The 25,434-nt window shown below is 46.2% G+C and overlaps 1 protein-coding gene across 2 annotated transcripts in view; it reads right to left on the reverse strand.

Moving 5' to 3' along the window:
* COL5A3 (collagen type V alpha 3 chain) overlaps positions 1-25,434 on the reverse strand; it is a 169,679-nt gene that overhangs the window by 37,296 nt on the left and 106,949 nt on the right. For both annotated transcript variants that reach the window (XM_061550444.1, XM_061550443.1), the window contains 15 exons: positions 24,555-24,608; positions 22,503-22,556; positions 19,986-20,093; positions 17,317-17,406; positions 15,979-16,032; positions 15,747-15,854; positions 14,224-14,331; positions 12,320-12,373; positions 11,730-11,783; positions 9,306-9,413; positions 8,443-8,496; positions 4,664-4,717; positions 4,362-4,415; positions 2,979-3,032; positions 1,247-1,354 (listed from right to left, as the gene is read on the reverse strand). In XM_061550444.1, the coding sequence (XP_061406428.1) occupies positions 1,247-1,354; positions 2,979-3,032; positions 4,362-4,415; positions 4,664-4,717; positions 8,443-8,496; positions 9,306-9,413; positions 11,730-11,783; positions 12,320-12,373; positions 14,224-14,331; positions 15,747-15,854; positions 15,979-16,032; positions 17,317-17,406; positions 19,986-20,093; positions 22,503-22,556; positions 24,555-24,608 (1,116 nt within the window). The remainder of the gene's footprint in view (positions 1-1,246; positions 1,355-2,978; positions 3,033-4,361; positions 4,416-4,663; positions 4,718-8,442; positions 8,497-9,305; positions 9,414-11,729; positions 11,784-12,319; positions 12,374-14,223; positions 14,332-15,746; positions 15,855-15,978; positions 16,033-17,316; positions 17,407-19,985; positions 20,094-22,502; positions 22,557-24,554; positions 24,609-25,434) is intronic.

The raw sequence follows: 25,434 nt of genomic DNA on the forward strand, positions 1-25,434 counted from the left end.
GCACTTGTCCCAACAGCCTGTTAAGGCTACATGGGGGGCATTTCTCTTTGTATATATGTAGTATTACCATTCCTGAAGAAGGTGGTTTTTTGTGAAATCATGAACACCAGCATTGCCAATATGCCATTCGCAGGGCATTTAGAATGGCTGAGTTGAGATGTGATTGTAAGGTGCTTTGAGGTACTGCGTCATCTAAGCCCCCTATAACTGCAAATGCATATCCCTAATAATCTGCTGTTACTACAGCTATAAATGTTCAGTGCTGATAATGACCGTTTTGTTTCCATTTCGAGTGTTTATCCGATTATTGTATCGGTCAAAGACATGAGACCCATAAGGCAAGGGAAATTTACATACTTTACATACGTTTTAGATTTGACTGAATCTGCTAAACAAGCTGGGTTTTTATTTTTGGGAATATTCTATGGGGAATATATTAGCCATTCCGAATGTAAATTGAATCTAAACGGATTTCTCTCCCATAAAAATTTACCAATAAACTTTTTGTCTATTTTAATTTTGCAAAACAGCTAATTCACTGATACATTATACTGAAAACAAAGGATAACACCTTTGGCAGTGGAAAAATATAAAACGTAAAAAGCTATTTATTGAAAGGACCAGCTTATTAACAAAATACACGCATTGTACAAAATAACCACCGGCTCCATCCGGGAGGAGCGCTTAATCCCTCTATCGCGAAGTTGCAAGACGTAAGAAAATGTGAACTAATTACAAACATTAAACATCTATTTTCCCATACAGGCTGCTGGGTTCACTTTTTTGATTGCTACCTGTCTGGGTTTGACCCGGACAGTCCGGGAACTGGCATCAGAATTCGACAGGCAGGTATTAATTTGCACCAATATCTGGCGGTGTTGAGTTGAACTTTATTTAGGTACACTGCGCAGTTTTGACAGACAAAAGCTGAATGGGAAATATGTCCGGGTTTGATCTGTGGAACAGTTCGCAACCCTAGTTCATGAACTACCATCAGCAGCAGTCCTCCAAGGTTGGTATTATCGGCACCATCACCGTCATCTGTCGCTGATATTTCTGCGTTACACCTCCCCGCTAGAGTACTTCCTCCTCCTCCACTCCATCAGCCCATCTTTTCCTCACTCATCCTGCCTCTCCCTGTCGCCTTCCACTAGTGTCACACATTTGCTTTTGCCGGATTCCTGTTTGTTGTCGCTCTTCTCACACCTCTGTACGTTGAATTGAACAACATAACGAAATCACTCACAGGGTTTCCCTTTGGTCCATCCTCTCCCACGGGTCCCTTGGCACCAGCAGGACCGGCCGTTCCTGGAGGCCCCGACTCTCCCTTCTCTCCGCGCTCTCCTTTCGGGCCCTGTTTCAATTCAACGAAGATTAAAACGGAACACGGCTCAACCCACTGGCTTAACCTCTGCTTGACCTTTGCTCGATTTAAAGACACGTATTTACTCGTGTTGTCTTAGGCATGCAAAAGTGCTGTTGGTTGCTGGCCGTTCGGAATTTTGGGCTTGTGCTCGCCAAATGTGATTTGAAACAATGTGGCCGTCAGGCCTCTGAGCACAAACAACAAGTCTTACCAGAGAGATTTAATTAGGCTTAGTTTTCATTTGTAGTCACTTTAAATGCCCTCTAGATTATTTGCGCTACTCCTCCAAAACTCTGCATTGTTTTAATAACCATAATTTTGCATATTTACAGGGTGATCCATTTATAGGCACGACATTGATTTGTAATAACCCTCTTATTTCTCAACTGGAGACCGAATATTGTAAAAGTGATGTCACCACAACTTACAGAAGAGACAGTCAAATGATTGAGATTGGTGGGAGACACGTAGAGGCTTTGAAATAAAATGTTTGTTTTCCCCTATCATGTCCCCATATTATTTTAGTGAGGGTATCACTCGATGGATCGCCCTCTGCATTGCATAAACATCACAAAACATTGCACGGGACAAAACGTGTGCATGTATAAACTCCGCATTTAAAATAAAAAACAGGTTTTACAAACAAATTGTCAATTCACACTATTGTCATGATATCAAAAAACGCAGGTCGATTGAAGCATAACAAAAACAACAGCCACATAAACGTTAATTAATGCAGCGGTTTTACAGAATGTGCAGTTGAATTCGAGCGGACCCTCGAGTCAATTATGCTTTTCATATTGTTGCCCTGTGCACGTGACCTCTGCACAGTGTACGCCCCATTCATGCAGCACAGCTCAGCAAACACTGTGGCCGGTACACCATTAACTCAACATTCCCATCCACATCTCAGCAAAAACTCTGGCTGGTACACCATCAACTCAACATTCCCATCCACATCTCAGCAAACACTCTGGCTGGTACACCATCAACTCAACATTCCCATCCACATCTCAGCAAACACTCTGGCCGGTACACCATTAACTCAACATTCCCATCCACATCTCAGCAAACACTTTGGCTGGTACACCATCAACTCAACATTCCCATCCACATCTCAGCAAACACTCTGGCCAGTACACCATCAACTCAACATTCCCATCCACATCTCAGCAAACACTCTGGGCGGTACACCATCAACTCAACATTCCCATCCACATCTCAGCAAACACTCTGGCCGGTACACCATCAACTCAACATTCCCATCCACATCTCAGCAAACACTCTGGCTGGTACACCATCAACTCAACATTCCCATCCATATCTCAGCAAACACTCTGGCTGGTACACCATCAACTCAACATTCCCATCCACATCTCAGCAAACACTCTGGCTGGTACACCATCAACTCAACATTCCCATCCACATCTCCACAAACACTCTGGCTGGTACACCATCAACTCAAAATTCCCATCCACATCTCAGCAAACACTCTGGCTGGTACACCATCAACTCAACATTCCCATCCACATCTCAGTTAAACACTCTGGCCGGTACACCATCAACTCAACGTCCCTATCCACAGCTCAGCCACTCTTTCCACGCTGCTCACCCCAGGCCCTGGCTCTCCGGGAAACCCAGGGTCGCCTGCCTCTCCAGAGTCGCCCTAGATATGAAAAAAAAACGCAAAGCAAAGCAACGGAACCATTATTGATGACCTTGAGGGCTGACGGGGGGCAGCTGCTGCTGGGGAACGCTTGCCTTTTGGTGCACAGTGCCGTGGCCACCTTAATTGTTCCTTCCCCCGGCACGAGCGGGCCCTTTGGAAATTAATTTTAAGCTACATCGATGGCTCGAGCAGGTTGCGCGGTGCAACCGGGCAGCGAGATTACAAGATAATTCCTCTCATCTGCCACGCCACCTATGACCCCACGGCTCCTTATTATATGCACGGGAGATGTACGGCCCTATTGTTCATATTCGTTTTGCGATTTTCCGCGGCTTTTGCCCGCTCAGCATCTGCGGAACGGATGCCGACTCTTCGGAATTTAGCTTCACAAATAAAGAGGAATTGCGTGGGAAGTTCGTCCTATTAGCCACGATTGAACGTGTTTGCCACTGATGAGCGCGGGTAAGTTCACGGATAACCCCCCAGACAATAGGATCCATGATGCTCATCCCAATACATCACGGCAGACAGGAGCAGTCCTAGTGTACGGTGATTTTCTTTCACGTCAATATTGTTGTGCTCATTTTCAGAGTTTATGGCTTTTGCTTTGTTGATTTTTATATTGTTTTCACGATTCACCAAGGAAACTTTAGTCAAATGTCAGTTGGGCTTTTTTTGTGTACTCCTCCACTTCAGCTGAACAATCATCGGCCCTTGTAGATTTGCTGTGAGCCTGCAGAGAGGGGGCATAAGCCCTCCCCTAGCCCTTTAACACTGCTGTAGCCTCAGCACCCGCTTCTAAATTCCCATAGAGGCCAAGTGGGACAATGCTGCTACAAAATTAAAAAACAGTCGGTGGGATTTCTTCAAAGTTCCCCAAATCTGCTGCGGTTTCCTTTTAATTAGCAAGCTTTCATTTGACAGGCAAACTGTCTGCAATAGTTGACGGGGTGGCATTGTGGCCTTGAACAAAAAAACTGACAAATTAGTGTAATTATGCAATGAACACTGCAGCCGTTCCTCGTATTCACATGGAGAGAGAGAGAAAGAGGGAGCAGAACGCACAACAGACAATATCAGATCGTATCGTTACTCACACTGTGAAGCATTTAACATTTGTCTTTAGTTCGCTTAACATTTACTGTGTCGTGTCCCCACTGAGTTTTTGTACGTGACCCCCCCCCGCCTTTAAACAAGGTCACGCTACAGGGTTTACCATCATGTCCAATAATAATACGGGTCCAATGTGACATTTAAGGAGTAGACAGTATTTCAGGCTGATCCAAGACCACTTGAGATTCACGTCAGGTGACGGCTGATGCTGACCTTTTCTCCGACCGCGCCAAGCGAGCCGATCGATCCAGGAGAACCTTGTGGGCCCTGCGTCAAGACACACAAGCCCATGTTTCTTAAAATAACAAAACAAACACGCCGGCAGACCCAACCACAACATCTCTTTTGAATACTTCAATCGCAAGGAAGCGAGCGAGCGAGCTACATACAATGCTGATATGCGTGTATATAGATTTTTTTTCTTTCTTTCTTTAATTCAATAAAAAAAAACATTGTAGCGAAGACGGCATTTCCTACAATGTGGCTCAGGATGTGTCATTCGCTGGGGTACTTACATCGGCGCCGCTCGCGCCAGGAGGACCTCTGGGCCCTGGAGGACCTGGTGGACCCTGAGACACAGAAAACAACCATGACGTCATCATCATTAGCAGCAGCAGCTATGATTTATCCATTGCTGGATGAAGGCCTTCAAAAGCCTTAGCCATTTTTTAAAAATCCTTTATATTAAGTTCACTTGCTTGCTTGCTTGCGCGCTTACGACCGTGCAAATCTTTCAGTCGTTTTTTAACCCACTTCTCGTGATCCAATCGAGCTGACATTTTGCACACAGACTCATTGTGCGTGACAATTTATTTTCGTGAAAAAAATATCCGTAACTTTACACTTTTTAGGGAAAAAATTATATTTAATTACCAATTGCTTAATGGTGGCAGGCAATCATCTGACCCATATGTGGCAGCCATCTCAAGCCAGAGGACGAGAGGACTCTAGCCACCACGCATATAAAGGATTTATAGTGAAAAACTTTGTTTGTACGGGTTAATTTTTTATGGTCTCACGGTGCAAGATTCCACCCAGCTCCTGCAGACGAGCTGATATTGTCGTTCCGTCTCTGAGGAGGACTTCCTCTCTCGGGCAAGTTCCCTCCTTTGGCTGCCATTCTTACATGAGTCTCAACCACTGGCTATCATCCGTTCCCCGTGATGTTGTCCTGCCCAAAAGCCCAATTCTTTTCCTCAACTGCCTATACGATGTCGAATTTTGCAGCTGTTCACTCATCCATGCGTTTCGAAATCTGTCTCTTAGTGGAATTCTGACCATGCATCTCTCCATGATTTCTCTGCGCAACCTTTCAGCCCGTTTCACCTTTCTTTTGTCACAGTCCACGTATCTGGTCAGGATGTAATAGCGTGTTAAACACCCTTATTGGCACATTGGTAAGGTAGATTGCTTTGCATTACAATTGCGTTTTCTCACCTTTTTTACGCTATCTTTTTGACCCTAATCTGCCTTTGTTAATTGTACTAGGGCGGGGTGTATAGATATATATATATATGTTTTTATTAAATTATATTGGTAAATGGTCATTTGTACGACTGCGAGATTTGCGGGCTTCTTAAAGAAATGAGATAACAAGAGTGTATTTATCTTCTTGGTTCTTTCGGTAAAGTCGCGTAGAATGGAAACAATAAAAATAATAAAATAAAACATAATAAAAAAAATTCATTATGTTTTATATAATTTTATTATTTTTATTGTTTCCATTCTACGTGACTTTACCGAAAGAACCAAGAAAAGGAATCCCTGCAGTCACGAAAACTTTAAATCGAAAAAGAATGTATTTAACCTGTACTTTAACAGGGCAGCGGAGTCGGCAGCATGGATGGCTGGGGGTGGAGAGATAGTTCTAGACTCTGGGGACGATAGAGAAGAATTTGCCGACTGATCTTCAACCCACAAGCAGCTCACACTTATGCACGTTTTACCCTTTGGGAAGCACTCTGTCAACTCGGGTCTGTGAAGCTGTTGTGCCACAATGGCCACTCGCGTATGTCCGTACGGAGCACTTGCCATGGCATACACAGCATGATTAGAGGCAGCTTCCAGCAGCAGTTAGAAGCTCGTCGTCAGTCTCCCAAGCCGGTGGGAAAGTTTCCGAATGAAGCCGAATGTGTTCTTGGGATCCAGCTCGGGGGATAAGTTACGTACGGCGATGCAAGCACACAATTCCCCTAGCTCCGACTAAAATCAGTGTCGATAAAGGAATATTTTTCCTTTCACGTAAGAAGTTTTATAAACTGAACTAAACATTTGTATTTTATTTGACCAGGTAAGGCCCACTGAGCTATTTAGCTTTTTTCAGAAGTGACCTAGCCACAGATGATAGCTCAACGAAGTGGATTACCACGTGGAAATTTCAAGCAGCAGCCAAATACTCTAAACGCGTGTTTGTAAACGTAAAAAGAAAAACCGGAGGTCCCGGGGAAAAATCCACGCGACCACGAGGAAAGAGACCTGCAAACTCAAAATAAACAGCCGTCAGGGTCGGGATCGAAGTCTGACCTTCTGCATACCAGGCGAGGGAGTAAACATCTCGCCACCGTGGTGATGCGCAGAGAGAAGTTGGAAAGAGCGCCGCAAGGACAGATACTGGTGAAGGAATCGGCCGTGGCCAAAAAGGCCAAGGGACTAAGAAAAAAGGGTATATGTCGCCAGGAACCAAATCGCCATAAGTTGGCCCAATCACAGCTGGCCGCAATGCCAAAATTCCAATCGTGTCAAGGGCTCATCCGAAACCGCTCGCATTTTCGACAGCCTCAATTCATACACCGCTCTGGCCAATCGGAAGCTCCCTTCCTTGTAACGCGAGCGCTCAGAAATCGCGGCTCACGATGGCGCGCCACCAGCCGCGGGGCGCACGCCGTTCCTCCTCGCCGCGTCCCTCGAGCGTGCCGCGGGAGGCGCCGTTATATTTCACGGGGCTAACGAGAAGACGGCCGGCAGTTTGTCTGCAGGGCGCGGACGGGGCGCCCGCGAGAGCGTGCACGCGCACGCATGAACGAGCGTTGCTCTAGAATGAACTCTGCAATCAGCCGGCTCAGCTGCAGGCGCAATCGCGTCGATCCATCCTCCGCCCTAAAGTGTTTCCCGCTCGGCAGAGCCGGCCCGGTGATAGAGACACGGTTTATTGACACCACACGGGGTGGCGGTCCCTTTACGCGGGGACCGTACGGTGGTTAACGTGACACGCAAGAGCCCTCCGTTGTCCCCGAGCATGCCGGGTCTGGTGACTGATGACTCTCTGGGGGGTGGGTGGGGGGAGACCTCCAACCCGGCCGCCCGAGCTGACCTGCTCATGGTCTCGTCGTGGTATGTGCCCACACCGAGCTTGTATGGCTTTTCCATTTTTTTTCATTTTCCTACATGCTTCAATGTTTTATGGTAATTGGGCCGCTGCTATTGTCTGTACTGGGAACACGTACGGGTGCAGCCCTTGTCAATCAGCAGCCGGATGAGGGTCTCCCAATGCCGTTGTTTGACTATACTTCCCCACACAGGTCAGTGTGGGTTGGTGAAGGCCGGGGGCATGGACGTGGAAGCGTAGACGTTTCGGAATCATCAGCATCAACACTGGCCGTGATCATTCCACTGCTGGATGAAGGCCACTCCAAGCCGTCTCCGTCCATTCCGATCGTGCGATGTAATAGTGCACCGAGCAAGTACGGTGTTACATTGAGATATGACGGGATCGAGCATCTTCAGATTGGTCATCGGGGCAATTTGAAAGAAGCCGAACCAAAATGGAAATGAGAGGGACGCTTTGGGGGCCCGTTAGGTGAAACGAAGGGAATTGGTGGAGAGTCGGGGGAAAGTTCCAGAAGGGGCGAAGAAGAGGATACAAGGAGCAGATAAAAGGGCTGAGGGGTGGTGTCTGATCGTAGTAATCCCCTTGTATGTTAGTGTGTATGTTGAACGCCGTACAGAGCCAACAGTGCTAATCAGAGGTGCGGGGGCGAGGACAACAAACTAAACACAAAAAAGCAGTTATAAAGAAAATGAGTTTTCAATCGAGATTTAAAAGTGTATAGCTCCAGTGGCTTCCAATATATTGGAAGGGAGAGCATTCCAGATGGCCACAGACGTGCGCCTGTAAAAGCGCGACGCGGTGACCACCGTTGTTGGCCGCCTTCGTTCGGTGGCGAGCCTTTCGCGTGACGTGCTGCGCGGAGGACGCAATGAGGACCAAGTTAAAGACTCACCCGGGCCGGAACGCCTTCACACAAGGACAACAACGAGGCAAGGGCAGGTGTGCAGGTGTGACGGCTGTGCTCACCATGGGGCCACCATCTCCCGTTTCACCTTTCTCTCCAGGCGTGCCAGGCAGACCCTGCAAACAACGACCACATGCGTCTTAATCAGTGGAGGCGCAAAGGTCCGGTTCGCATGTCAACCCATCGCGTGATTAATCGTCATAATAGCAGCAACCATACCCTCACGGTGTTTGATTGGCCTGATAATAATTGCGTCGTACCAAGTGAATCATTATATAATGTGCGTGAGGAGGGGAAGGGCGGCGATTAGGGCACCGCGCTACAAACCCGGCGGTCCGAGTTCGATTCCCGCTCACGGCCACCAACACCAGTGACGATTATCTGACCCAGTCCTGGTACTCCCCTGCAGAGTTCTGTTGTGCATAAACTGGCCTTTACACCGTGATTCTGGCCGTGTACCCTGCAGGTTCTGTTTCCTGCTTTCTATACACGGTGCTGCATTGGGATCTATGGATAAAATGCGCCACTTTACAAATGTAAGTGACGATTATCCCTCTTCCTTTCTGAGACGACCACAAGTTGCAGGGTGGGTCCCGTTCACTGCAGAATATCGGAACGCGCAAGCGGTTCAGCGTTAACTTTATTTAGAGAGGCGTAGCGCCGGTGTTTTTAAAGACATTGTACTCACCGCAAGAGAACTGCAACGACACGACCGCGCTCTAAGATACCTGGCGCCAAATTGTGCCACACACCCTCCCGCATGGCCTTGTGGGAGCCTCAGTACCAAAAAAGGTGAATTTACTTTAGTTTTTCTTCCAGTTCTGGTCCGATGATGCACACATACGACACCGTACATGTATGTCATCGGAACGGGAAGGAGTTATTATTATTGTTAGTTTAACACGTAGGCTTTTATTATTGTTACCTGCAGGCCGATGGGTCCACTGGATCCGGGGAAGCCACGCGTCCCATCGTCACCCTTGGGTCCATACATGCCCTGCTGCCCACGTGGCCCAGGCTCACCATCGGCACCCTGGACAAAACGGAGAGACGCCGTCAACAGCGGTTTTCACCTGGCCCTGTCGTGGAATGGCGACGTTGCTCATCTGTTAAAAAAAAAATAGCGGCATCGCAGAGGCTTGCCTTTCCTTGGCAAGCCAAAGCCGTCTTTAGCTCGGAAACAAGCGCCACCGCCATACGGAGCACACATGCGCATGTTGTTGCGATTACCGGTGTCATATCTGGAGTTCAGCAACCCATTTCCTACTTGTACTCCTGCACTTGATGAAATCCAACGTGAAGCGGTCAGCTTCCATGATTGATGATCGAGAAACAACGGCTTCACTCCGGTCACTCGCTCACCTGCGGTCAATTGCCTCACTATCACTCTTCTATGGCTACGACCTTTCCCGTGAACTCAGCTCGCTGATTCCTCCACCCGTGTTAAGGACCCCGTCTACCAGACTGTGTTCAACCACCGCACTGTGTTCAACGTATGTATGTATGCACATGTTTGTATGTTGACCTTGTTTCGCACCGTACGTAGTCAACCGTGCTAATTGGAGGTGCACAATGCTTCTCTTTCAGCCTTTTTCCTTCCAACTGCTCCATTTTGGAATTCTCTCCCATCGTCCCTTTTTTATTTTACCGATTTCGTACAACGTCGCTCAGTTTGAACAAGCGTATTGATATCTGTCTGCTTAAATGTCTGTCTATATGTCTCTGGTTCTGTGTTTTATCTCTCTCTCAAATCTAACATTCTCAGGAAGAAAGTAATCAACCAGGTAGGGTGTTTGACTGTTATGTTATCCGACTCTCTGTTGTATTATATTACATTTCTAAGTATACTAGATCTGTGTTTCTATTTCATTTATACGTGATGATTGCTTGTGTTGCAATCGAAACGTCGTATGCTAGTATTTAATTTATTATTTTCTCTTTATACGTGACTTTACCGAAAGAACCAAAGAGTAAACGTATTATTTGTTATCTATTGTACTTGCAATCGCGCTGTCTTTTTTTGTGGCCTTTCGCCTGGGCGTTTCTGCACCTTTGGGCCTTCTGCTCAGGAGGCCTGATAATAAATGAATAAATAAATCCGGAAGCAGACGAGCGTGACAAAATGTTATCAGCTGAAATTTTGATTACTGTGTTTACGTTTTCTTACATTATTTCAATTCCCTTGTAGTTTTTGTGTTTGTTTTTATGTCAGCTAATTAAAGAAAGCTAAAGCAGCAATGCGAAATAATGTTTTTTATACTGCCCAGTGGGAGATGGGATTACAGCCATGAATTAAAAAGCAATTACCCGACTAAATTCAATGCACACGCATCGCAAGCGCTCTGTTATTTTGAGCAGGTAATGATCAAGGTCTTTAAAACCAAAGCCCACTGGCTTACAAACAAAAAATATTGGCTGCAGCATCCTCTCATTTTGTACAAGCATAGGTTGGTTATACCATACCACATTGCATTAAGTAATAATAATCATAATGCCCTGTTATTTATCGAGTGGAAAAAAAAATTAATCTAGTCTCAATCCTCCGTTTTCATAGAGCCCCTACAAATTGGGATGTCTGGCCATTATTGAGTTTTTGGAATTTATTATTATTATCATTTATATTATTAAACTTGTTTGCACTGGAAAGCCTCGCTGAGTCGTGGAAGGGAAGGAAAGTGGAATATCTGAAGAAAACCCATGCACACACTCGGTTAACACTCAACCTCCACACCAGATAGATTCAACAATCCAATGCAGTATTGCCACTTGCTAGCGACTTTCACAGCCCAAGCCTACAAACCCCCGGCATTACCACTCAGTCCCCGATCCAAATAGTAATCAGGCTCCACGCCACTAGGTTTTTACTGAGACATGATGAGGTTGGGGCACACTCAGCGTGAATTGTCAGAGGCAACAGCCACGCATTGCTTCAGTGCTTGCCACAAATGAACCACAATACCGTGATGATCTCGTCAAGGAGCATCAACGATCACGCGAACTCCGGTCATCCTCGCAGCGGCGTCTTTTGGCGAACCGTCGAACAAAGACGGTCACCGAGTCCCGCGCTCTCAGATGCACTTCTGCGGCCGTCTGGAACGCTCTTCCTTCCGATATTCGGAAACCACTGGAGCTGTGCACTTTGATATCTAAAAAGAAAACTAATTTCTTTGGAACTGCTTTTGCAATTAGTTTGTTGTCCTTCACCGGCACCTCCGATTAGCACAGTTGACTACGTACGGTGTGAAAGAAGTTCAACATACATACATACTGAGTGACTGCAAGACAATCTGGTGAATTGGTGCACTCTCATTGTGCGTGGCATCATAATGGACGTGGTTGGGGTACTCACATGAGGGCCCGGTTGTCCGATGGGACCCTGTGGTCCAGGGGGCCCTGATGGACCCTGAAAAATCAAAAGCAAACAGCTTCAATCAGAGACCTTACAGATGTAGATGTGACACAAATCCATTGCGTTGAATGGGGACCCAGAGGTTATATGGAGTGTTCTTGTCAATAACATCTGCTAATGCAACAGCATTTTTTTCATAAGTCTGTCTCTGCTGATGAGACCCAGAATGTCGAAACTGGTTCAGAGTTTGTTTGCTTAAATGAATGCTGCTGGATAATATTGGTCTGGAAAGCCAATATTACAATGGACTAGGAACAGAGTTTTGCTTAATTTTTTGAGTAAACATTGATAGGTTTCTACACATGACTGCCATTAAATTATCAGAGTTTATTATCTTCACTTTGAAGGGTAGACATTCATAAGATGCACTTGCCGTTTATTTAAAAAGTAGGAGTTTAGAGTGTAACACAACGCGTAATGTAAAACAGCATGTGGACAGACTGGCAGTGACCACTTCACTCTACATTAATGCAATTACGCATTCAGCAGCATAGCCATCATATGTCAAGACGGGAAAATCAATTGCTTACATGTTCTCCCTTGTCACCTTTGCTGCCCTTCTGACCAGGCAGGCCACCTTCACCCTTTGGAGAGATAAAAACGATTTAAAAATTAATAGCGTAATTCACCCATTGCATCTCTGTGGATAACAAAACAGAAAGAAAAAAAAAACACCGCTTCATATTTTCACAAAATACGCACCGAATGAAAACACCTTATCGGCACCTTGGTGAGATGCACTTGTAATGTTTGGGTCGGGTAAGGTCCATATAACACACCAGTGACTATGGGTGTTGAACAGTGCAAGGGGTGAATGCGTGCCAGCTATGGAGGAGCTGTCGAGCAAACGCACTGCAGAACTCAGAATGCTTGCGAACCTGTTCGAACTTATCTCTATATCTGGACACACATTGTTAATTTTTAACTCTCCAATGAAGTTAAATTTACACGGGGCGTAGATGTCGATCAGCAGAAATATGTACGCGCCACGCGTGCACACAAACACTCGCACTATTAATATTTTATCTGACAAGTCTCATCCATCGAAGCCTTGACATGTCAGCAAAGACAAAGATTCCCCGCATAACCTTAGCAGACTGTTGGGGCAAGTGCTATTAGCGAGCGCCTATGAAGGTTGGAACAGCACGCATGGCAGTTGGTGGCCAGTACCACGCCGGGCCGCCTTTGTCTCCCCAGTGGCAATGTTCACACATCGCACCAGGCACTCATTTGTGGCTGAATCAACCTCGGGGAAGGCCCAGGACCGGTTCAGATAATCGTCACTGGTGTTGGCCATGAGTGGGAATCCAACTCGGGGCGCCGGGTTTAATAGCGTAGCGCGCTAACCGCTACGGTACCCCCCCTCCCCACCAGCGATTGGCAACACGTCGAAGCGCGATTCCAGAGAGTGACGTTTGTTTGCCAACGTCTCGGCCGTGATTGTCTCGAATGCTTCTGTTGTTGGACGATCACTCAAGCTTTGAGTAAAAAAAAAAAACCCGAGCTACACAAACGATGTGTTGCCAACATTTCAACCACACCAGTTCAAACTGCTGTCTAATTATAACTCGTTAATAATGGATGGTAGCAGCACAAACGCCCTGTACATTATTTAACATCACGTGTTTGTCCTCCCAGTGGACTATTGGATTTCTGATTCCATGAGGGCATCTAAATAATTGTGGGTATTTGGGACAAGTGCTGTTAGGGAACACCTAATAAGGCCAGAACGGCGCACGATTGGATAGTGAGGCCAGCATCACGTCCGGTCGCATTTGCCTTTACACACTGCACTGGGTACTCATTTAAGGCTGAGCAAACCTAGAGGAGGCCCAGGAAAGGCTCAAAAAACACTCACCACAGATTTTTAACCATGTCTGGGAATCGAAGCCGTGTTGTCTGGTTCTTGGCACATTTTGTCAAAAGCAGGATATTTGCTAACACAACAATGAACATTTGCTAGTGCACCAAGCTGCTGATGTAAGATGCATGGCCGTGGGTTTGGTGTCGAGAACATTTGAAATAAGCGAGTGGTGAAGTGTGATAATTGCACATTAATCTACAGCCCTTTTGCCAATCCACTGCTGAATGAGGGCATCCCAATGCCACATTAGCCGTAGGGGTTATTTGACCATACTTTACTACTTTGGTCAGTGCGTGTTCGTGAAGGCAGGGAGTATTGACACGGGAGCATAGAAGTACAGTACAGTAAATTAATTGTCGCTGTACTGCATTCAGCCCCGCAAGTGTCCTGCGACAACCTGTCTGGCCGTCACGATCACCCTTCAAATCACTACCCAGGCTTCAAAATACCCGCTTGGCTTTCAACACCTGTCGAGATTGGGAACATTCCGGGTGATTGAGGAGGGGTCATAGGGCGATCGCGCACACAACGCTGTCGGCTAAAAGCCGCGACGCAGCGACCCCAGGGTACCTTGTCACCATCCTCTCCGGGAGCACCTGGGGGCCCACCTGGCCCAGGTAATCCCACGGGCCCTTGGATGCCATCTCGGCCCGACGGACCCTGCACTCCTTTCTCACCCTAGGCGCACGACGCACGACACACATACACGCACGACACACACACGCACGCGCGCGTGCACGCACAGAAAAAAAAGCACGACTCAGCCAAGGCGTTGGGGGAAAATGAAGAAAGATGCAAATTCTCCAGACGGATGACCTTTGCGGCTTAATACACGGAGAAAATGTGTGACACATAACGGATGTGGGACTTGTGAAAACTGATAGCATCGCTGTGCCATTTAATACCGATGTTTCAAACTGTTCAGTAACGGTGCGTCTTCTCCAGTGGAGATAATTAAAGTGCTACATTGCTGCATCCTGTTTTGGTAGAATATATTTTTTTAAAACTGGATCTCCAACAGTGGTTTGGTAATTACGACATTTGGAAACTTAATTTTGTAAGTACTCAATCTTGAAGATGTTCCTTCTCATGTGATAATCCTTGGACGTCTAACAATATTGCACCTCTGCCACGTCTCAAACCGATTCCCTCTCATTCAAATGGACTCGGGTGCTTCGGAAATTACCTCCTGTGTAAATTAATAATTATTTGATATTTTCACATCTGTTTAAACTTCATTCTCCATAATTGCTTTTTTATTGCTTATTATACACAATGTAATGACGTTCTGTCTGGGTTAATATTTACGCCCCTTGTATACTGCTGCTTTTGAACTTGTAATCACACACACATATATATGTTGGGTTTCTTCTCACCCAGGTTTCCCTTTAAAGAGGGATGTTTACTTCTGCGATGTTTTTTTTCGAGTTGTGCCACGCGACGTTTGAGTTCATCTGATTTGTTACACGGACGATCCCGTTCATTGCAAGGGAACCAGTTGAGAGTCCTTTAGGATATTTTGCACAACTAAAAAATGAGGTCTTCGACGGCCGTAAACGAAACACAAACGTATGAATGTTTTAAAATGTGCAAATAAATCATGACAGCAAGAGGCGCCAGAAAAAGCTGAGTACGGGTGCAAATAAGCACAACATTTTAGTCTAACAGTGACGTATAGACACCCGAATCGAAACTCAATCTGGAAAAAAATCTCAACCTATTTTTAAATAAAGATTTCTGATTGATTGAAAACTGTGACTATATTACATTTCCTTTTCAGGATAACTTGCAAAATTAATCTCTCTTTACCCAGCCTTGTGGCTCAGCGATGGAGCAAAGGGTTCGCAATCGGAAGGTCCGCGAGTTAAAATCCTCATTGGGGTGGGTTGACTCAACCCATCATCCCTGAGGGGCCACTAAAGTGAGTACCACCTATGCGACGACGTCAACAATTTTTGACGTTTTAATCGCCTCGCCCCCACCGCAGGAACGAGGAATTTCCACCACTGTCTTAAGGCTTGTGAACGGACGATGAGCACCACCAGCCACATCGACGGGCACGTACGTGAGCGGGCGAACACGAGGGTACTTACAGGGGCACCCTTCTCGCCAGCTGCGCCAGGGGGCCCCTGTGGGCCCGGTCTTCCAGGCAATCCGACAGGACCGGCCGTCCCCTGGATTCCTCTCTCGCCTGGCGAACCCTGCGCAAAAATGAGCACGAACAGCGGCCGGTTCATTCGCGGACTCGCAATCGCTCCGACGCACATGAAAGACACGTTGGCGAAATTGCATTTGGAGAGGTGTGATCGGTGAGTCATTACTCACCGCTGGGCCAGGGACACCAGCGGGCCCTTCGTTGCCTTTCAAGCCGGCTGCTCCCTTTTGAAAGAACAAACACACAACAGCGCAAGCATTCACGGGATGCACCGGTATCATCAATGAGCTTATACAATGGGCATTGCTAATTATAGCGACAATGGCCTTTACTTTGTAAAATTAGCTTTTTGTATTTATGTGAATTACCTGTAATAATAATGATGTTTCTTATCCAATAAATTATCTTACTGATATTATTATTCATAATTACTAATCATAATAATTACTTATATGGTCAATGTAGTAAACCACTAGAGTCTGCACTATTTAAATGGAGGTGGAATAGCAAGACCACACGAACTTGCTCCTGAAGTCCTCTCGTGGCTGACAGTCCTCGACATTGGCATTTAAGCTCATGAACCACGTTGCCATCACACGCAAGAACAGAACCACAACAATGCGAACAATAACGGCCTTCATTTACCCAGCCAAGCGTTTCGCCAAGTCCCTTCCTCAGGAGGGTCCTGCATTGGGGATGTTTGGCGAATTCTATCGGGGAGTGTTTGGATTCGTGTGGGAGAAGAGCAGGCTACGATTGGGGTAACAATTAAAAGCTCTGCACAGATGGAGTAATGAATCCAATGCGTGCACTGCCATCTCCTGGTAACCTCGCAGCCCAAGTCTACAATACCTGCGACTCCCCCAGGTAATCTCTCAATCAGGTACGAACAAGGTTCACCTCTTCTTCTTGGTTCTTTCGGTAAAGTCACGTAGAAGGGAAGTAATAAAATAATAAAAATAAAACATAATAAAATTATGTTTTAATATAATAAAATAATAAAAATAAAACATAATAAAATTATGTTTTATTTTTATTATTTTATTACTTCCCTTCTACGTGACTTTACCGAAAGAACCAAGAAGATGAATCCCTGCAGTCACGAAAGCTTTAAATCGAAAAAAAGGTTCACCTCTATTTATCTTCGAAGGTCTGGGCGCATTCACGGTGACTCGCTGTAAACTATTCATTGGTGGATGTGTGATGACGGCTTCGTGGCCACTAGTCCACTCACATCGTATGTTGACTCGACTGTCATTGCAGATAGATGTTGATGACGATAATGCTTCTGTTGACAACGACGACGTGGACGATGATAATAATGATGTAGCTTATGATGAATATTTTTGATAATAATGTATCTGATGATGATGGTGATCGTTGATGATGTGGATAATGGTCATGATGCAGGCGACAATGACGATGGTGATTTTAACAGTGAGAACATGATTAGAATACAATTCGGTTGAGAGAATCCTTTGAAATTAAAGTGCATTTAGAGGGCTTACGGCTGGTCCTGGCATGCCTCTCTCTCCGGGGAATCCACGCAGACCAGGAGGCCCATCCTTGCCCGCCGAGCCTGCAGGCCCAGGGTCTCCCTAAGGTTCCACAAAAAAGACAGCACGACTTGACGTGAATGGCATTTGAACGCGAGTTTTTTTTTCTTCACTCCAGCTCAGCGTAAGCTGGGCTTAATTTGTCACTGAATATTTGTTCCGCGTCGACTGGTCGACTGGAGCAGGTGGCGCCGGGACTAGTAGCCGTAGCCCGGAGCGAGAAGTATACTGGATCTGGTGTGCTGGGAACAAATATTTTTTTCTTTTATTTTACCAGGTAAGGTTCACTGAAGCCACCTGCCCACAAATAATTATCTCAACGAAGCGGCTTATCATCACGTGGAAATGTATAGCAGTCAAACACTCCAAACGAATGTTGATTCTAAACGTGGACGTAGAAACCAGAGGAACCCCAGAAACATCCACGCGACCACGGGGAGAACATGCAAACTCCAAATATACAAGTATTAGGGTCGGGATCGAACTCACGACCTCTTGCATACCAGGCGAGGGAGATAACATCTCGCCACTGTGGCACCCACCCGGCCAGACCCAGCTGAAATTGAGCCTTGATTGCACCCACATTTTGTATGATGAATTCGTCACAGTCACTGGGTGTTCAGTAAAAAAAAAAGATGAAAAATATTGTTTTCAAAGCAAAATTATAATAATATACTTTCATTAAGCAACTTTCTACAAGGACCTCAAAGCAACCACCAAAAATGTATTCTTACAAGTTTAGTAAATTACTGTTTTCCAATATGGATTCGGTTATTTCTCTAACAGCTGCCACTGGTGGCGATGTCATGGTGAGTCATGTGCTGTGTTTACGTTAGCATCCTGATTAGAACGATCTCTGATGGATGGAATCCGTCATGTGTAGCTCATTTCAAATTAAAAGTTATTCACTGCATCGTACGTCAATTTATTGCAAAAAACTAAAAAGGACGTATGCATTTCCCTTGTGCTTACATGTCGAATGCTAATTTTTGGAGGACCGTAAACAAAATTTGCCATCCCATCAAGATTCACAAGAACTTGTATTGGAATAAACATCACTCACTCAAATAAAGAAATTAATTGGAAACCTGGTAATTGAGAAAACTTTCATATTGTCCCTAACTACCATATGTATATAATATATAATGTACAGCCCTTCATGAATCCACTGCTAGATGAAGGCCTCCCCAACCCATGTCGATCATAAGAGTTGTACCAACATACTTCACCAAGTAGGCAAGTGCGGTTTGGTAATGGTGGGAGGGTTGGGGAGGGGCGGTGATGTTAGCCATGGCCGGGAATCAATCAGAATCAGAATCTTCATTAATGTTGGAGGAATCTGATGAGCTATGAAGCTCTTTTTCACAGATGTCCAGCAAGACATGAGTTCGCCATTGTGCCAGCACTATCCCCCTCCACAACCTAATATGTGTAACATAACAACAAAAATAATTAAAATGTTCAACAAAACTTTGCTCCAATTATTGCATCCGTATCAAGTGGCACGCGGCCAACATTTTCATTGCAAACATCCGCATTGGGTATGGATTCACTACACGGTTGTTATTTTTTTAATTAATTAATTTCAAGTATTCATTTTAAAACGCTCAGATGCATCGCTTGCACAAGTTAAGCCAGGAACGAGGGAATTGCTTCTTCGTCGAGACCCGGGATTGAATGGCCGTGTCATCGGCAGGTTCCTTGATATTTGCTTTCGTTGTTGCTGTTGCCACCAATAGAAATGGCTCTTCGCTCCGCACAACAGCGAACGCAAGGCTGCGATGCGCATGAGGCAGCGCGGTGGCGCGACTTCACGTCAAACAGAGGCCTCGCGAAATGCAGCGGCAAGTGGCGATCAAACAAATCAACCCCCGTCGCTTGTCGCGGAAATACGCACGCGAGGTTACGCGGACACCCAGGACACTCTCTGAAAACAAATCCCCCTTAAGTCTTTCACCCCACAACTTGGTGGGCATTGTGTGAAGCTCTGAAAATTAAACATGAATGGGTGGATAATAGAAACCTAATAGTTTAGTGCAGATCCCTTGAAAGCCGACACACTTGCGGCTAAACCTCGTGATGGAGAATTATGGAATTAACTGAAAGAATCCCAGGGAATTATTGTTTGTTACACACATGCTCTGCTTTAATTACATCGCATTGCTGCTATTGTGCTGGTGGTAATTAGGGTACGGCTGGTGGTACTGTGGGTACGGCTGAAGTTATTTTGCGTATACTGGACTGCTGTTAACGATGTGCGGAAGGGTCCGCACCCATAACCTAAATCGTTATTGATATCGCGCAACCTAATTCCCTGCAACTGCTTTGTTCCACATCTGAGCGAGCAGTTGATCGACAGGGACATATAACAGCGCATCATTTCGGATCAGGATCGTGGGAAACGATCGTAGTTCGCAAATGTGTCACGCGATTAAATACCTTGACTCCATTGTGAGCAACAATCGGTTGCTACAACTGCTCAAAAGCGGTTGCGGGGTCGTCCACATACAACAAAACAGAGTCGGCCGCACGCAACCAAGTTACGCAACTCATCGCTCAGGTGTGGACCCAGCTTAAAAGACGAGGTGGCTTGGTGCCTGACGAGAAAGAGAGGGCCTTACCTTTGCTCCTTCTTTGCCGGCTGACCCAGGCAAGCCCTGTTCACCGGGTGGTCCTGGAGACCCTGGGTGCCCTCGCTCCCCCACGGGACCCGTCTCGCCCGTGGGGCCCTGTGGAAAAGAGAGAGAGAGAGAGGGGGGGGGGGTAAAAAAAAATCACAAACATATTGAATGCATTCTAGATTTGAAGCTTTCGTGACTGCAATAATTCATATTCTTAGGTTTTTTCGGTAAAGTCACGTAGGTACAAAATTAAATTAATAAAAGTTCCACCTGAAGATGGAAGCTTGTGTTGCCTCCGAAGCGTCGTGATTTTTATTTTATTTTTATTTTACTTTTATTAATTTAAATTTTTTACCTACGTAACTTTACCGAAAAAACCTAAGAATACTGTATATTGAATAGCATGTCCTATTCACTTTGTCGTACACAGGATGGCTGTTGTCAGGATTAAAAAACCGCGACGCTCAAGAGTAAAAGTGAGGGTTGGGTTTTTTTCAGACCGTCGAGTGAGGAGGTCACCACGCCGAGTGCCACTGATGCCACCTTTGCTTCTGCCCTGCCGCTAGGGCCCATAGTTGCTGCGAGGTTGGCACGTGAACTTCCACGGTCGGCTCTCGATTCATGCCACCATCTGCCATGAGGGCTTCCCCATGGCTGTCAACTAGGGTGGGTACCGCTCCAATCCCCATCTCGGTAACCTCCACCCTTCTGCCCCACACACGTCTCCCACCCAACACTGATTACACCTACAATATATTGTAATGTATGTTGAACTTATTTCTCACTGTACACAGCCAACCGAGCTAAATCGGAGGTGCGGGGGAAGGACAACGAACTAAACACAAACAGCAGTTCTGACATGTAAATAGCCCAAAATAAACAAAGCGTAATAATACAGATCCTACTCATAGCCTCCACGCGTTGTTGCGGCAAGTGCGTTTAGCCAACGCCTGTGAAGGGCAGGATGGCACACAAGTGGGTGGGGGTGGCCAGCATCACACCAGGCTGCTCTTTAACTTCCCAGTGCTGGTATGTTCACACTCTGCCGGGTGCTTATTTAAGGCTGCGTTGGCTTAGGGGAGGTCCTGGACAATTTGAGGAATATTCCACTGATATTGTCAATGAGAATCGAACCCGGGGGTCTTGGGCTCGTGGCGCAGTCCCTTATCCACATCCAATTGCAAGTCAATCATTTATCGACTTGCAAAGTTGCAAACTTTAGTTTAAATAAAATAACACTCATTCTTCATTTGGTAAAACATTCTCAGTGACTCCTGTGACCTGTGCCCTTCAAGTCACGCGTTGGCAGAAGCAGCTTCTCACAAGCAGAGCAGATGCTGTGGGAGTTCACAGCTGCTTGGGAACAGCCACGGAGGATGCACAGGCCACGACACGCACACACACACACACGAACACGCAAAAACACATGCACGCACACATGTGCACGGACAAAGACAAAGAGCTCCCATTTGCTCATACACGCTGTTGGGGCAAGTGTCGTTAGCTCCCTTAGATTCGGAGGGGGGGGGGCAACCTTTGTCTCCCCAAAGCCGAGTCCTCATTCAGGATGAGCCCGCTACAGTAAACACAGTCGTACAAATACAAAGTCCCACATATAGCCTTTCACAGTGTTGGGACAAGTGCTGTTAGCGTGCTGCTATGAAGGCCAGCAATGCACACGACCCCGCCTTTGTCTTCCCAGTGGCGATGTTTACACATCGCACCAGGTACTCGTGTGACGCCGAGTCGACCAAGGGGAGGATCAGGACCGGTTCAGATAATCGTCACTGGGGTTGGACGTGAGTGAGAATCGAACCTGGGTCGCCGGATTCAGAGTGCAGTGCGCTAAAGGCCGCACTACCGCTCCCCGTATTCACACAGGTACGCATAGACACACACGGGGATGTGTTCCCGATTTTTAGATTAATCAGAAACATCGCAAGATTGTGTCGAGGAACTAAATTTGGAACATCCGATAAAGAAAATAAACGTGTTTTGGATTTTAATCTGAAAATGTGAAATTGTATAAAGTGATTTCACTTCCATGATGTCATTTCATTGCTTTCCCATGATAAGAACCATCCATCATCTGATGTAATTTTCACAATAGTCTTGCTGATATAGAAAAAATTCAATATTTACAATCATAAAAACGATTCAAATTCGTGCGTAAACGAAACAAAAGCTGTTCATATTTAAAGCATCTAAATCCCCCAAAAAACACCAAAAAACGTAAAAAAATAAGGGCCAAACCAAAAAAAATCCGACATCTGAAAAGCGAAATAGGAAATTCATCACGGGCGCTCGCTCGCTCGCACGCAACAAACAAAAAAAACACAGCGGCAGGATTTTTGGAGACTGCTTGGACCGGATTAGAGGCTGCGCATCAGGGCACAAGCTGTCGTGTGCCGGCTGCAGGAACAGCAGCAGCAGCAGCGGCGGCTAGCGGTGTTGTCGTTGCCACGGCAGCGAGTGATCGAGCGAGCGAGTGAGCGAGTGTCGTGCTGCAAAGCCAACCTGAGGTCCCACAACGCCGGCTGGCCCGGGAGGGCCGGTCTTCCCTTGAAAGCCCTGCAAAGGGAAGCGCAATGGGGGTAGTAAACGACAACAAGCGGTGGTGCACGCGCGCGTGCGACCAGATCTCACCAACGCCAGCCTCGTTATGGTCACCGTTTTGTTTTGGAACGCCGCGAAGCGATCGTGACACAACAAGGTGCGTGTCACGTCGTCAACGCCGCGGTGGACGTGAGCAACTCCGTTTTTTTTTTATTGCCCGATTTACCTGCAACGTGGACACGATGGCGTGTCGCTTCCAAATATCCCGATTATGAACGTAGATTATTCCCAGTTAACATCGTGGGACACGCTACGCCAAAGTGAAACATAGCTGCTGGGTTTTCTTTTTATCTTTTCAGAATATGCCGCAACGCGTCTCTGGCACACGAATGAATAATTGTTGCGCCGTGACTTCCGTGACGCTGCAATTTTGCATGTACGCTGATGCACATGCAAATTAAGCGTAGGTACAATTTACACCGCTGTCTGCAGGCAAGGTGGGGCATGTGTGATAATAATCCGACAAGAAACATTCGAACCGGCTTACTACTCAATTGGGCATGGGTCAGCACTTATCTCACATTCAAAGCCCTGAGCTATTGGTGGAAATTCCCTATTCTCCTGGCGGGAGGGCAGGGGTACGCGTTTTCCATAGAACAACCTCTATTGACTTCCCCTATAAAGTGGTACTCGGTTTGATTCATAAAAAAAAATTGGGGTCAGGCCACGTAATAATCTGGCCGGATTTGTGCCGTAAGACACAGCCAAACAAACGGTACTCATTTTTGTTTTATCGACCCCAGAGGGACAAAGTCCTGAGTCGACTACTGACTGGGGTTTGAACTCGAGCCTGAGCACTCAACCATATATACCATGTGATGTGTCGTGTGACAATAGTTTTTTTAAACATTTTTCATGCTTTTATTGGGGTACACGCACAAGTCCGGTACAACGCGCCGGGGGTTATTCATGTGACATTTCTATTTCATTAGGTTTCCTTTCAACCGTGCGGGTCGGCGAAACTGCCAGGGTTTCTGAAAATGTCGATGTAAAATAGCGAAGTTCAGCTGTGGAATACGTGGAGCAACCGCAACAAAAGGAAACCAAAGCCATACACGACGCAACCTTAAACACAAGACCCACTGGCCTGTGCACTCTTAGCACTGACATAGATAAGCCCACTTCCATTAAAAAAATATGGCTGGGCCAATTGTTTAAGTATATACAGAATATATATCATGTTTTAAACCCCACGCATTCATATTCTGGGTGGGTAGGAGGTAAAATCCCCACGTTGGTATTTGGCTTCGAACCCCAAATACCATGCGCACTGTGAGGTGTGATATTAGTATCTGGAGGAAAATTCCCCGCACGCGAGTTCATAATCTGAAGCTGGGGTTGGAAGCGCAGAAAGGTGTTGAATGTGCAAGGTGCATTAGGGTGAGAACCGAGCGAGCTGACACCAGGATTACAAAGCAATGTGAATAGGGCTTTAAGGTGGCATTCGTACACACCTGCTGCACCTGAGATGATCTCAGCTCCGTGGATTTTTTTCTCCGGGTCCTCCGGGTTTTCCCTCCACATTTAGAAACATGCGTTTAGACTATTTAGGATGATTTTTGCCGATGTGAATGCCAAAACGATAGGCCACATTGTCGATCATTTGTGGCCAGGTTGCTTTTGTTAAAAACTATTTAATACCTCAGTCGGCTTTGTCTGGTAGAATGGGGATGCTTCAGTTTTATTTTGTTTGTGTTTCGGTGATTTGTTTACCTTTCTTGTAACTTTGCACTCCTGTCATATTTTGCATTGTTTTTCTTGTACCGTTCTTACCCGCCCCGACTGGACATTTGTGAAATAGAGCTTTATAGCTCATCGGATTCCTCCACTACAAATACATATTCTGAATCTGATTCGGAAGGCAACTCTGGCTAACGTGACCAATGGGCAGAGGGAGCCTCCTTGCAGAGACATTGGACAATAACCAAATAAGGCATTGCCCTTTATACTCACAGTTTCTCCTCTTTGACCAGGATGTCCCGGCAAGCCGTCTTTGCCAGAAGGACCCTGAACAAACCATAGCAAAATATTATTAAGCAACGCAACCAACACTACTTGATGAGCATAAGTATGTGTGTTGAACTTCTTTCGCACTGTACGTAGCCAACCGTGCGTCTGTTAAACGCTATACGGGGGGTAATTGTCATACAATAATCAACATGTGCTTCATGCTTCCGGTTTCGCATTGAATGCCCAATATTCATGCAGGGAAGCTCAGGATCAATGTGAAGTATTATTATTCTGCATTAAGATGTTGGACCAATTTAATCAATGGTTGGCTTAATATGGGATTGGCTTAATATGGGAGGAACTGGTGAAAACTCGTGGATACGTGGAGGTAACACTCAACGCAGCCATCTCCTGGCCACAGCACGTGGTCTCACGCCTACAACACCTGGCAAGCACTTGTGGCCACCCGTTCAAGTACTAACTAGGCTCAAACCTTCTCAGCTCACGAGATCTGCTGTGATTGGGTCAACTCATTGCGATTTGGTTCCTGGCGACATATACCCTTTTTTCTTAGTCCCTTGGCTTTTTTGGACACGGCCGTTTCCTTCACCAGTATCTGTCCTTGTGGCGCTCTTTCCACTTCTCTCTGCGCATCACCACGGTGGTGAGATGTTTACTTCCTCGCCTGGTATGCAGGAGGCCATGGTTTTGATCCTGACCATGACGCCTGTATATTTGGAGTTTGCATGTCTCTCTCTCTCTTCCCGTGGTGGTGTAGATTTGTATTTGGGTCCTACGGTTTGTCCCTTTGCATTTACAAACATGCTTTTAGAGTATTTGGCTGCAATACATTTGCACGTGATAGGCCTTTTCGTTGAGCTAT

This window comes from Lethenteron reissneri, chromosome 12 (assembly GCF_015708825.2).
Source record: "Lethenteron reissneri isolate LAM-NWPU_2019-01 chromosome 12, ASM1570882v1, whole genome shotgun sequence".
In the NCBI taxonomy this organism is placed as follows: Eukaryota; Metazoa; Chordata; class Hyperoartia; order Petromyzontiformes; family Petromyzontidae; genus Lethenteron; species Lethenteron reissneri.